The 14,348-nt window shown below is 46.3% G+C and overlaps 1 protein-coding gene across 1 annotated transcript in view; it reads left to right on the top strand.

Moving 5' to 3' along the window:
- LOC126991895 (uncharacterized) overlaps nucleotides 1–8,920 on the top strand; it is a 59,167-nt gene extending 50,247 nt beyond the window's left edge. The window contains exons 3-5 of the mRNA XM_050850543.1: nucleotides 6,617–6,949; nucleotides 7,392–7,652; nucleotides 7,838–8,920. Of these exons, the coding sequence (XP_050706500.1) occupies nucleotides 6,617–6,949; nucleotides 7,392–7,652; nucleotides 7,838–8,920 (1,677 nt within the window). The remainder of the gene's footprint in view (nucleotides 1–6,616; nucleotides 6,950–7,391; nucleotides 7,653–7,837) is intronic.
- The last annotated feature ends 5,428 nt before the right edge of the window (nucleotides 8,921–14,348 follow it).

A 14,348-nucleotide genomic window follows, 5' to 3' on the forward strand; every position in this document is an offset into this window, starting at 1 on the left:
TCCTTCTCTTCTCTTCTCTTCTCTCTCTCTCTCTCTCTCTCTCTCTCTCTCTCTCTCTCTCTCTCTCTCTCTCTCTCTCTCTCTCTCTGCTTCTCTTCCCTTTCCTTTCCTTTCCTTCTCTTCTCTTCTCTTCTCTTCTCTTCTCTTCTCTCTCTCTCTCTCTCTCTCTCTCTCTCTCTCTCCCCACACCTGCCCTTCCTCCCACCTTTGTCTGTGTGGCCGGAGTGTGGTTCCGTCCCCTCTCTCTCTCTCCCTTTCCTCCCTTCCCTCCCTTCCTTCCTTCCCTTTGTCCCTCCCTCTCCCTTTATTCTCTTCCTTCCCCATTCACATTCACGGCCTATCAATGACTTCCACTTCCTTCCTTCCTTCCTTCCTTTTTGATTTTGTTTTCCTTCTCCTTCCTTCCTTCCTTCCTTCCTGGGGTTTTTTTCTTCCTTAATTCCGTTCTTTCTTTCTTTCTGTTTTCGTTTATTCCTTCACTTCCTTCTTTCCTTTCTTCCTTGCTTCCTATTGATTTCCTTAACCTTCCTTCCTTCCTTCCTTCCTTCCTCCTCTTTCTTCTTCTTTCCTTCCTTCCTTAATTTTTGCTTTCTGTTGATTTCATTTTCCTTCCTTCCTTCCTCCTCTTTCTTCTTCCTTCCCTTCTTTCTCCCCTCCCTTCCTTCCTTCCTTACTTCTTATTTCTGTTGGGTGTCTTTCCTTCCTTCCTTCTTTCTCTTCCTTCTTTCCTTTCTTCCTTACTTCCTATTGATTTCCTTTACCTTCATTCCTTCCTCTTTCTCCTTCCTTCCTTCCTTCCTTGTTTACTCCATGCTTTCTGTTGATTTCCTTTTCCCTTTCCTTCTCTTTCTAACTCTCCTTCCTTCCTTCCTTCCTCCCTTCCTTGCTTCTATTCAACACGGGTTTTCTTCTCTATTGCAACATCACATTTTCTATTTCCTCTATAACTTTACGAAATTAAGGTTTATACTCCACTTGTAAATACTCCTTTCTTTCTTTCTTTCTTTCTTTCTTTCTTCCTTATTAATTTCATATAGGAGAAGACAGGATAGAGAAAGGGATGGATTTGGAACCTTTGTCGGAGTAGGATGGAGTATTGTGACGGAAAAGGGATGGAGGACGTTGGGAAAGGCCTTCGTTCTGCGGTGGATGATAATAATGATGATGATGATGATGATGGTGAACTATCCCTTATAACTCTACTATCTTCAATATCTTACTATCTTCTTTTAATAGGCTTTCTTTTTTCATATAATTTATCCAGTTACCGTTTTTCTTTCTTTCTTTTTTCTTTCTTTTTCATTTTTCTTTCTGTTTCTTCTTCTTATCTCTTCCCTTCTTCTTCTCCTTCTCCTTCTCTTCTTCCCTTCCTTCGTCTTCCGTTCCACATCCGAATCCTTTATCTTCTCCTTTTGTCTGTAAATAATCCTATCATCCTTTTCCTCGTGGTAGGATTCTCTCTCTCTCTCTCTCTCTCTCTCTCTCTCTCTCTCTCTCTCTCTCTCTCTCTCTCTCTCTCTCTCTCTCTCTCTCTCTCTCTCTCTCTCCTTCCTCTCTCTCCTCCTCCTTCCTTCACTCTTTCTCCTTCCCTCTTCCATCTCTCCCCCTTTCCTCCTTCCCTCTTCCCTCCCCTTCCATCCTTCCCCTCCCTCCACTTTCCTCCTCCCCCTCCCTCCATTCCCCCTTCCCTCCACCTTTCCACCCGCATGACGGAGCACTTGCCTTCATCACCTTTCCTCCACCTCCACTTCCACCTGTCCCTCTTCCGCCTCCACTGACGTAAAAAATGGTGTTTGTGGTGGTGGTGGTGGTGGTGGTGGTGGTGTAATCTTTTTGTTGTTGTTGTTGTTGTTATTTCACTTTTCTCTTTTTCTTCTTCTCTTTCTCTTCCCTTTTCTTCCTTTCTTTTCTTTCCCTTTCCCCATTATCATTTCCTTCATTATTTCTTATTTCCTTTCCATTTTCCATTACAACTATTTCATTGATCCGCCTTTTCCGTTCTTCTCAAATTTCCTTTCTTTCTTATGGGTGAAGAGAATGTAATGGGTAGAATAGGGTGTTAGAGGTATGGGAAGGGGTGAGGGGTGAAGGGAGATGATAGGGAAGGGATGAAGAGAGCGTAGTGGGTATGGATGGGGTATTAGAGGCATGGGGAGGGGTGTGGGGTGAAGGGAGATGATAGGGAAGGGATGAAGAGAGCGTAGTGGGTATGGATGGGGTGTTAGAGGCGTGGGAAGGGGTGAGGGGTGATGGGAGATGATAGGGAAGGGGTGAAGGGGTTGGAGTGGGTAGGAATAGGGTGTTAGAAGCATGGGAAGGGGTGTGGGGTGAAGGGAGATGATAGGGAAGGGATGAAGAGAGCGTACTGGGTATGGATGGGGTGTTAGAGGCATGGGAAGGGGTGTGGGGTGATGGGAGATGATAGGGAAGGAGTAAAGAGAATGTACTGGGTATGGATGGGGTGTTAGAAGCATGGGAAGGGGTGTATAGTGAAGGGAAGTATGATGGGGTATAGGGTATTGGACACCCCTCCACCCACCCCTCCCCCTCCTTCACCCCGTCTCTATATTTAGGCAGAGTGACATCGAGGGCAATACAGGCTCCAAGGGGCAGTAAGGGTGACATGGGCAGGTGTTAGTGTGGGATTACCTGTCCTAAGTCACCTGTGTGGGCGGAAAGGTAAGCAGGTGTGCGCTTTACCTGTTTCCGGCTGGGGACACACACACACACACACACACACACACACACACACACACACACACACACACACACACACACACACACCTGCTTCCGCCGCTAATTACAGGTGGAGATGATCTGGTGAGGCTGAGAGAGAGAGAGAGAGAGTGAGAGAGAGAGAGAGAGAGAGAGAGAGAGAAGGGGTGGGGGACATGGAAGGAGACAAAACAAGGAGATATGAAGAGGAAGAAGAGGAGGAAGGAGAGGAGAGGAGAAATGAGGAGGAAAAGAGACATAAGGGAGATGAGGGAGGAAGCGGGGAGGAAGAGGAAAGGGAGGGAGGTAAATTGAACGTGACGGAATGTAAATGTTATGAAAAAGAGAAGCGAGATAAAAAATTAATGTGTGAAATATGAATGTAGGGAAATGAATGGAAGGGAAGGGAAGGGAAGGGAAGGGAAGGAAGGAAGGAAGGAAGGAAGGAAGGAAGGAAGGAAGGAAGGAAGGAAGGGAAGGAAAGGGAAGGGAAGGAATGGAAGTGAAGGGAAGGAAGGAAGGAAGGAAGGAAGGAAGGAAAGGAAAGGAAGAGAAGGAGGAAGGGAGGAAGGAAGGAAGGAAAGAAAGGGAAGGGAAGGGATGGGAAGGGAAGGGATGGGAAGGGAAAGGAAAGGAAGGGAAAGGAAGGGAAGGAAAGGGAAGGGAAGGGATGGGATGGGAAGGGAAGAGAAGGAAAGGGAAGGGAAACAGAAAGAAAAGGAAGGAATGGAAAGAGGAAAAGAGAATGAGAGGGAAGGGGAATAGGAGAAAAAGGAAATGGAGGGAAAAACGGAAGGGAGGATGATGAAAAGGAAGAGAAAAGAACAAGGAGAGAAAAAGAAAAAGAAAGTAGAGGGAACGGTCGGTAAAGAAAGAGGAACAGAAGAGAGAAGAGGAAAGGGAAGGAAAGGGAGGGAAGGAGGAAGGAAGGAAGGGAAGGAAGGAAGGGAAGGAAGGAGGGAAGAGAGAGGAAGGAGGGACACGTATTGATGGGAAAGTCCAAAAGGTTAATAAAGAAATTTGGAAATAAGACATGTATAGAAGATGGAGGAGGAGGAGGAGGAGGAGGAGGAGGAGGAGGAGGAGGAGGAGGAAGACGGGAAGTGGTTATCTACAGAACGTGGGAAAGAGTAGCGGCGAACGGGAGAGGAAGAGGAAGAGGAAGAGGAAGAGGAGGATGAGGAGGAGGAGGAAGGAGGAAGAGGAAAGGCAGACAGACAGACATTGCACTCAACTCTTCTTAAATAACCACAAAACCAGCTGTGTGTGTGTGTGTGTGTGTGTGTGTGTGTGTGTGTGTGTGTGTGTGTGTGTGTGTGTGTGTGTTGAGAGAGAGAGAGAGAGAGAGAGAGAGAGAGAGAGAGAGAGAGAGAGAGAGAGAGAGAGAGAAAAAAGAAAGAGAAAGAAAAAGAGAAAACAGACAGACAGACAGACAGACAGACAGACAGATAGGCAGACAGATAAACAGACAGATTGACAGACAGATAGACAGACAGACAGACAGACAGACAGAGGATCATATAGCAGGCTGGCGTGTTTACGTTTCACCGCGACCCAAGGCTGCGGGGGTGAAGTGGGGTGGTTGGGGTGGGTGGGGTTCGAATCCAAGTCAGTGGGATCGAGTATCAAGGAAGTTCAAGGCTGGAGGATCAGATCATAAACCACCTTGCAAACGACCCTTGACCTCTTTTCTGCCTCTCTCTCTCTCTCTCTCTCTCTCTCCGAAAGAAAGTAAAAGATGAAGATGAGAGAAGGGAGGAGGAGGAGAAGGAAGAGGAGGAAGAGAAAAACGAGGGAAAAGAGAGAGAGAGAGAGAATGACGAAGAAGAGAGAAGCAGGAGGAGAAAAGAGGAAGAAGTGGAGATAAGAAAAGAAGAAGAGAAGAAGGAGGGGGAGGAGGAGAAGGAGGAGGAAGTAGAGAGGAGAAAAAAAAATAAAAAAATAATAAATAAGAAAAATGTAAGAGAGGGAATGACGGAGATGAAGGAGGAGAGAAAGAGGAAGTAGTGGAGATGAGAAGAAGAAGAAGAGGAAGAGGAGGGAGGAGGAGGAGGAGGAGGAGGAGGACAGAGGAATGACAGACAAAACAGCGTAGTAAGGAATGTTTTGTTTACTCTCGTCACAGGCGGCGGGAAGTAAACAAACAGCCGCCATCTTGCTTCCGTCAGACTAGGAAAAGATGGATATTAATAAAGAGAAAAAGAAAAACAAACAGAGACAAGGAAGAAGGAGAAGTAAATAGAGAGACAGAGAAATAAAAGAAGGAGAGTAAGTTAGAGATTATCATTTACGTTACTGAGATTAATAAAGGAATTTGAGAAGGAAAAAGGAAAGGTTAGGAAATTAATAAAGACGAATATTAACCAAAAAAAAAACAGAGAAATAATAGACAAGTTAATAAAAGCGAACAAGTGAACACAATAGAAAATAAAAATAAAAATAAATCACCAAAATAGAATAAGTCAAAGTATATATCCACTTACAATAAAACAAGGGATTGAAATTTAGGGAAAGAAAGGAATAAGAAGGAAAATATTATAAGTAAACAAATATCACTTAGAAATTAAAAAAAAAACAATTATGATGAACCTGATAACGAAATAAAACACACAAACAGAGAAAAATGTAGTAGTAGTAGTAGTAGTAGTAGTAGAAGTAGTAGTAGTAGTAGTAGTAGTAGTAGTAGTAGTAGTAGCAGCAGTGAAGGGCATCTACAATCACCGTCCGTTCCCTATCATCACGCTCCCTACCTTTCCCTTCCCTTCCCTTCCTTCCTTTCCTTTCCTTTCCTTCCCTCCCTTCCCTCTCCTCCCCTCCAGCACCTCGAGGTCACACACAGCCTTATAATGTGTGTGTGTGTGTGTGTGTGTGTGTGTGTGTGTGTGTGTGTGTGTGTGTGTGTACATAACTTACTTTCCTCTCATTTATCATCAGTTTTCTTTATTTTCCTTTCCTTTATTCTCCTCTTCCCCTTTTCTCCCCCTCTCTCCACCTTCTCCCTTTCTTATTCCTTTCCTTTCCTTCCCTCTCTCTCTTTCTCTTTTCTTTAATTTCCCCTTTTTCTCTTCTCTCATTTATCATTGTTTTCATTTTCAATTTCCTTATTTTTCTCCTACTTCTCTTCTTCCTCTTCCTCGAACTCGTCTCCCCTTCCTTCTCTTCCCCTTCCATTCGTCTCTTTCACTCTCCTCCCCTTTCATCTTCCCCTTCCTTCTCTCCCCTTCTTCTCTTTCCCCTCCAAGCCTAGTTCACGGTGAGGGGACAGACAGACACGGACGAATAGCATAGCATTAAAGCCTTAGGGTGAGGAAGGGAGAGGGGAGAAGGGAGAAGGGAGAGGCAAGGGCGGAATGGGTTAATATATGGGTGTGGGGGGGTGGGAAGGGGCCGGGGGGGGCGCTGGAGGGAGGGAAGCGTTGACGGAGCTGGAGGGGAAAGGTGAAAAGAAGGGAGGGAAAGGGAGGGAGAGGAAGGGGAGAGAGCCGCAGGGGGTGAGGGCGGCATGAAGTTGTTAGGTGAGGGTCTGGTGGACGAGAATGTCTGGTAATGTGTGTGTGGGAGGGGGAGGAGGGGGGGGGGTGTATAAGTGTGTGTGTGTGTGTGTGTGTGTGTGTGTGTGAAACAACTACTGTTCATGTTTTTCTTCTTCTTCTTCTACTTGTACATACATGATCAGTAGTATCCATGCCACTATCATCACCTCCTATCACTGCCGCCGCCACCCGCACAGCCACACAGCGTCACACACACACACGCGTGACGGCTGGCGCTAAACATGTCCCCGCTAAGAGTGTCGCGTAAGGCCGCCTGCCGCAAGTCATGGCGTGACGGGTGTTACACGTGTCAGTGTCTCGTGTCTTGCCTTCCTGCCTGCCACCCTTAACGCCCCCCCTCCCCGCAGACCCCCGTCAAGGTGTACCTCCGCTTCATGCGTCCGGACATGGAGTACAAGACGCTGAGCCTGTCCTCGGGCGCCACGTGCCGCCAGCTGGTGCTGATGCTGCTCGCCAAGTTCCGGCTGCGGCACCGCGACCCCAACCTCTTCTTCGTGACCATGGAGGTGACGGTGCGCGTCCCGGGGGGCGGCGCCCCCGCGCGGCGCCTGCTGGTGCTGGACGATCAGGCGCGGCCCGCGGAGCTGCAGCAGTGCCGCCCGCGGGGCGAGGCGCGCTTCAGCGTGGGCGTACGACGCGGCGGCCTCGTGCGCGTGCACGACGGGATCCTCATGCCCGGGGTGAGTGCGTGTGTGTGTGTGTGTGTGTGTGTGTGTGTGTGTGTTTCTAGATAGTGTGTACGTATATCTATCAAACAATCAACACATGTATCCCTGGTTACATTTGCAGAACAAGTTACTGGGCCTCGTGCGGCACAAGCACAACACCAACAGACATACACACCCATGCACGCTCGGCGGCGGAGGAGCTGGTGCAGCTGTACAGGCTACACACACACACACAGACATTCACACACACACCTACACAAGTATAATACATATTCAAGCATACCCTTCCCTTCCCTCCCCCACAGTCGCAGTACAAGTCCCTCCTGGTCTCGTACCGCACCACGGCGGAGGGGTTGGTGCAGCTGTGTACGCACAGACAAACACACCCATACACACCCATACACCAGCAGTATCATACCCTAGGCCTAACATACCCTTCCCACCTCCCCCACAGTCGCAGTACAAGTCGCTGCTGGTCTCATACCGCACCACGGCGGAGGAGCTGGTGCAGCTGATGCTCAACTGTTACAACAGCAAGGAGAGCCCCGCGCGCTACGCCGTGCACGAGGTGTGCGAGAAGCCCTACAGCGACCGTCCGCTGCGGCGCGACGAGTACCCGCTGCTGGTGCAGAGCGAGTGGCCGAGGGCGCTGCGGCCACGCCTCTCGCTGGTGCTGCGGCGCACCGCCGCCTACGGCATCGGCCTGCAGCCCAGGGTGAGTACAGGGAACAGCGCCGCGTCGCGGCCTCTCAGCCTCAGCCGTCTGGACGCCCGCAACATTTGCATAATGCCTCATAATTACCAAGACGAGATCACACGCATGCAGGTGTGTGTGTGTGTGTGTGTGTGTGTGTGTGTGTGTGTGTGCCCCCCCCTGAGTAACCCTCCTCTCCCCCCCAGACCTCCTGGCGCCACAGCCTCGGCCACTCTGACCACAGCACCGACACCGACTCGGAGCAGGAGGACCCCGCCCCCCGCGGCCCCTGCCCCGCGTCCTGCCCCGCACCCCGCCCCGCGCTGCCCCGGGCCTGCTCCAACGACAGCCTCCTCAGCAGCGACGCCGGGGACACCGCCCCCTCCCCCTCCTCCCCCACCTCTTCCTCCTCCTCCTCCTCCAGGGTGTCATGTGACTCGGGGTTCTTCTCTCCCTCCTCCTCCTCCGTCGCCTCCTCCGACTCTCCCTCCCCTCCCCCCTCCCCCTCTCCCTCCTCCTTATCTTCCTCCTCCACATTCACCTGCACCTCCCTCCACCAGGAAGAGGAGGAGCGTCCCCCCACCCCCTCCCCCACCCTCTACTCCTCCTCCTCCTCTCTTCCACATACTCCATCTCCTGAAGACACTGTTGCTTCCTCTTCCTCCCTCCTCCACATACCTCCACCACCCTCCTCCTCCATCACCACCTGTTCAGCCTCCCACACGCCGTCCTCCCCGGTGTTCTCCATGTGTCATCTCCACTCCTCCACCTCCTCCCCCTCCTCCCCAGTGCCTCCACCCAGGATTAGGCACTTACCTCCACCTTCCTCCATCTCCTTCCCGTCCTCTCCCGTGCCTCCACCAAGGTCTAAGCACTCCTCCCTTCGCTCCTCCACCCGCTCCATCCCTCCATATTTCCTCTCCTCCCTTTACCCCTCCTCCTACTCCTCTTCCTCTTCCTCCTCCTCCATCCAGTCAATCCCTCCACCCTCCACTGTTAACTCATCTTTCACACCCACATCCATCATCACCTCCTCCTCCTCCTCCACTTCCTCCTCCACCTCCTCCCTCCACTCAATCCCTCCACCCTCCACTGTTACCTCATCTTTCACACCCACAACCATCACCTCCTCCTCCTCTTCCACTTCCTCCCCCTCCCGGCCCCCCTCCCCCCCGCCCGACCTGACTCACGACTCAGCGTCAGAAAGCATCAAGCAGCTCACGGCCGCCCTTGAGTCACTGAGGTCGCTGACTATTCGCTGCCCAGACTACAACTGCCTCTACATCTGAGTCACGGTGAGTCACGGGTTGAGTCACGAGTCACGAAGGGAGTCAACTATATTTGGAGATTTTTTTATTTTCATTTTTATCTATCTATCTATCTATCTATCTATCTCCTTTCCTCTCCTTCCTATCCTATCCTCTCCTCTCCTCTCCCCCTCTCTCTCTCTATTTTTTTTTCTCTCTCTCTCATTCCGAAGAAGAGGGGATAGGAATAGAGGTGAGGAGAGTGAATGAGAAGTGAAGAGAGGGAGAGGTAAGAGGAAATAGGAGGAGAGAAGAGGAGAGATGAATGAGGAAAGAGGAAGAGAAATGGAGAGGAGGAAGAGAGAAAGATGAAAGACATAACCTCCACCTCTCACTCTCTCTCCTTCCCTCCTCCTCCTCCTCCTCCATCACCGTCACTCACACTAACTCACCTCCAAAGACCATCAATATATCGAGTCAGGTTACGAAATATATTGCTCTGAGTCGTCGCAATGAGTCACGAGAAGGCGATGAATCAGTAATCGAGTGTAAACATTTCCATCGCCTCTTTCCCAATACTCACATTCCTTCACGCGGGTAAGAACAACGTGCTTTTGCTTAATTAAATGTGGCCTTTGAGAACGTTGGGATTATACCGGTTGCTTTAAGGCCCGGATCCTCACGCCTTTCGGATCCCACAGCAAGTATTTTGAAAGGTCTTAAAGAATTCTCTCTCTCTCTCTCTCTCTCTCTCTCTCTCTCTCTCTCTCTCTCTCTCTCTCTCTCTCTCTTACTTTTTTTCTCTCCTCCATTTACTCCATCTTGCAGCTTCTTCCTCCTTCTTTTTTTCTTCTTCCTCCTCCTCCTCCTCTTCCTCCTCCTCTTTCCTCCAACACCATCTTGTATTCTCTCGTTAAACTTTAAATAACTGTGGGCAAAAGAAGTAGTGGTAGTAGTAGTAGTAGTAGTAGTAGTAATAGTAGTAATTTTAGTGATGATAGTAGTTGTAGTAGTAATAGTAGTAGTAGTAGTAGTAGTAGTAGTAGTAGTAGTAGTAGTAGTAGTAGTAATGATGATGATGGGGATAATAATAATAATAATAATAATAATAATAATAATAATAATAATAATAATAATAATAATAATAATAATAATAATAATAATAATAATAATAATAATAATAATAACAATAGTAGAACAACAAATATAACGTTACTTTTACCTTTTCTTGCAGGTGTGACGAGGAGAGAAGAAGAAGAAGAAGAAGAAGAAGAAGAAGAAGAAGAAGAAGAAGAAGAAGAAGAACATGAACAAGACAAACAAGAGCAAGAAAAAAAAGAACAATAAAAAAGACGACAAGACAGTACTGAAGATGAACAAAGATGAACAAAGATGAACGAAGATGAGGCGAGGTAAGCTGAGGTGATGAAGAAGAAGAACCAGACCAAAGAAGACGGTGAAGGTGAAGGGAGGAGTGGCGGAGGTGAGAGAAGAGGTGAAGGAAGGGTGGAGGGCGGAAGGGAGGTGAGGAGAGGGGAGAGGAGGAGGAGGAGGAGGAGGAGGAGGAGGGGGGGCAGAGATGGACAAGGAGGAGGGAGGAAGAAGAGGGTAAGACTGGGGATAGGGATGAGGAGGGGAAGGAAGGAAAGATGATAAAAGGAAGGAGAGGAATGGAAGGAAGGAGAAGAAAGGGCTGAAGAAATGAGAAAGGGAAGGGGGAAGAGAGGAAGAGAGGAAGAACGTGAAGAGGGAGGAAGAGAGGAAGAAGAGAGGAAGGAAGGAAAGATGAGAAAAGGAGATAAAAGGAAGGAGAGGAATGGAAGGAAGGAGAAGAAAGGAGTGAAGCAATGAGCGAGGGAAGAGGGAAGAGAGAAAGAGAGGAAGAATGAGAAGGGGAGGAAGAGAGAAAAGGTGTGAGGAAAGGAAAGGAAAGGAGAGAAAGGAATAGAAGGGAGGAGAGGAAAGGAGAGGAGAAGAAAAGGAAAGGAGGAGAGGAGGGAGAAGAAGATAAGAAATATGAACGGGAGAGGAAGAGAGGAAGGTGTGAGGAAAGGAGATCAAAGGAGGAAGAGAAACAGAAGGGAGGAGAAGAAGATGAGGGAGAGAAAGAGATGAGTGAGAGATGGAGAGAGGATGAGACAGGAAGATGAGAGAGATAACCTATAACTTCACCTTTCCTCCTCCTCCGCCTCTTCTTCCTCTTCCTCCTCTTCATTCTTCCTCTCCTCCAAGGCATCCAACCACAGACTCGCTTACCTAGAAAAGAAAAAAACATGAAACAATTAGTGTCATTAAACGGAAAAAATAATATCACAAACAATGGCTAATGACACCAATAAAACAGTGCTGGAATCCCTTAACTAGGCGCTGAAATAAAGGGCCCTGGATTGGTGTAGTTCTCCCTCGTGAGATGAAGGTAAAGAAAACGGGAGTGAGGAGATTTTTTTGTACAGGTAAACGTGATGGAAATATAAACACAGGAGTGAGTGAGTTAGTGCAGGTAATGGGTGAGAATGTAACAGTTACCCCCTCCAAAAAAAATATCATCCGCCTTATGAACGAAAGCATGAGAGAGTGAGCGAAGACTTGAGAGAATGGACACTACAAGACCAAAATGAGACCACAAGAAGACCATTAGACCTACAAAAGGGCAGCATCTGTAGACCTATCAATCTATCCTCTTTATCTATCAATAGGAGAAGGAGCGAAATTTTGAGAGAATAGACACTAGGAGACCAAATAAGACCACAAGAAGACCATTTAGCATACACAAGGCAGCATCTGTAGACCTAAAACCATCTATCCCCTTTATCCATCAATAGGAGGAGCGAAATTTTGAAAGAATAGAAGATACAAGAACATACTATTACTACAAGAAGGCCCACCTGGCGTGTTTTAAGTTCGTTTTCATATTAATTCATATTTTTAAAGTGTCAGATCTTGGATGCTAAGTGAAGTCAAATGGTGTGTGTTGAGGTTCGTTGTCATATTACATAGTGAGTTTTATTTGTGTTACGGTAAAGGAAGCAGCTCAATGGTAAAAATAAAAAGAGAAAAAAAGGACACTTGCACACCTCCTATAGAAGAAAGTAGAGAAGAGTATGAGTTCTGGATTGATGCTAAGTGAAGTATATATATATTATTTTGGTTGTTCGTTTTAAGTTCATATTCACAAAAGTTCATGTTCTGGGGGTGGAGTAAGTTTTTGAATCCTGAGTGAAGTGTATTTGGAGTGGGTTAAAGATCGTTTTCATAACAGTTCATATTCTGGGGATGGAGTAAGTTCTTGAATCCTGAGTGAAGTGTATTTGGAGTGGGTTTAAGATCGTTTTCATAATAGTTCATGTTTTAAGGATGGAGTAAGTTCTTGAATCTTGAGCAAAATGTATTTGGTGTGGGTTCAAGTTCGTTTTCATAATAGCTAATGTTCTAAAAATGGAGTAAGCTCTTGAATCTTGAGTGAAGTGTATTTGGTGTGGCGTTTAAATCCGTTTTGATATTACTTAGTGTTCTTGAGGAGTGAATTCTTGGATGCTAAGTATATTTGGCGTTTCCTGAAGGTCTTTATATAATAGTTCCTGTTTTTGGGGAAGGAGCGAGTTCTTGAATGCAAAGTAAAGTGTATTTGGTGTGTCTTCCAGTCCGTTTTGATATTACTTAGTGTTCTTGAGGAGTCAATTCTTGGATGCTAAGTATATTTGGTGTTTCCTGAAGGTCTTTATATAATAGTTCCTGTTTTTGAGGAAGGAGCGAGTTCCTGAATGCGAAGTAAAGTGTATTTGGTGTGTCTTTCAGTTCATTTTGATATTACTTAGTGTTCCTGAGGAGTCAATTCTTGGATGCTAAGTATATTTGGTGTTTCCTGAAGGTCTTTATATAATAGTTCCTGTTTTTGAGGAAGGAGCGAGTTCCTGAATGCGAAGTTAAGTGTAGTTGTGTGTGCTGAAGTGCGCTTTCATACCACTTCACGTTCAGGGGCGGCGTCTGTTTTCCTTGCCTAACTGAGCCCCTCCGGCCAAGGTCACGGCCCGCCTGTGCCCCGCCTCGCCAGATAACAAGACGCAAGGGCCGCGGGGTCACGCTCACCTGTCGACACCTCCCACTCGGGCCCACAGGTGTTCACGCGGAAGAAAGACAGGCAGACAGACAGACAGGCAGACAGACAAACAGACAGACAGACAGACAGACAGACAGACTGGACAATAGACAGGTAAAAAGACAAAGATAAAAAGACAAAAACAGACATATACAGAATGATCGAAACAAACAGAAAAGACAGACAATAGACAGATAGGTAAGGATAAAGATTGAGGCAGAAAACAGACAGGTAGACAGAATAACCAAGACATAAAGACAGAAACCACGGAGACAGATGGACAGCCGAGTAAACAGACAGACAGGCACAGACAGACAGGAAAAAATGACAAAAAACAAGTGCAAATATTAACCGCCTGACAAAACACAGACAGAAATAAAGAACCTGAATGAAGGAGACAGACCAACAGACAGACAGACAGACAAAGACAGACAAACAGACAATATTAAGGTCACCGATGAAGTCAAGTTAGTCAGAATCTAAGTCACGTGTATACACCCGCAGCGCAAGTCAGGTTTAACGAGGCGATGCGTGAAAAAGTCGCTACTATAAAAAAAGTCGCAAGCAAAGTGAAAAAAACGCCAGTCAGTCAGTCAGTCAGTCAGTCAGTAGTGCAGTGTAGCGTAAGTCCTGCCGTTGGTATCACTGCTAAGGTGTTCGTTGTAAACAATAATGTGTAAGTCGGTGTAGTGTACAGTTTAAATACATAAATATAATAAATAATGTTAAGTACAAATTTTTAGCTAACTCATAAAAGTGCAGATATATATATTACTTAAGAGTTTACTTCTAAGAGCTAACGTGAGCGTTGGATAATGTAAACACTTCCGCCGTGTGTTGGAAATATGTTTTTTTTTTACTGTTTTGCTTTTCTGTATATAAATAATTAATGTGTTTTTTTTCTGCACCTGTCTATCACCTGCGAGGAAAGGGCCGAGCAGGTATAACACTTTCACTCACCGGTCATCCATTATAAGTATCTACCTCCTGCAATGCTTACCGACCGCCTGAAAGAGTGTGATTGTGACGTTTCTCCTTTTCATTATTATTATTATTATTATTATTATTATTATTATTATTATTATTATTATTATTATTATTATTGCTATTATCCTCATATTAGTTTCTGTGAGCTTGTATTGTGTAAAGAGAATTTGATTGTAACTTATTTCTCTGAAGTTTTTATGAATCTATTGTATAAAAGAGATTGATTGTAACTTTTTTCTATAGATATATTGAATCTGTGTTGTATAAAAGAGATTGATTGTAACTTTTCTCTATAGATATATTGAATTTGTAATGTAAAAAAGAGATTGATTGTAACTTTTCTCTATAGATATATTGAATTTGTAATGTAAAAAAGAGATTGATTGT

The sequence above is a fragment of the Eriocheir sinensis genome, unplaced genomic scaffold (genome assembly GCF_024679095.1).
Source record: "Eriocheir sinensis breed Jianghai 21 unplaced genomic scaffold, ASM2467909v1 Scaffold358, whole genome shotgun sequence".
NCBI lineage: Eukaryota > Metazoa > Arthropoda > Malacostraca > Decapoda > Varunidae > Eriocheir > Eriocheir sinensis.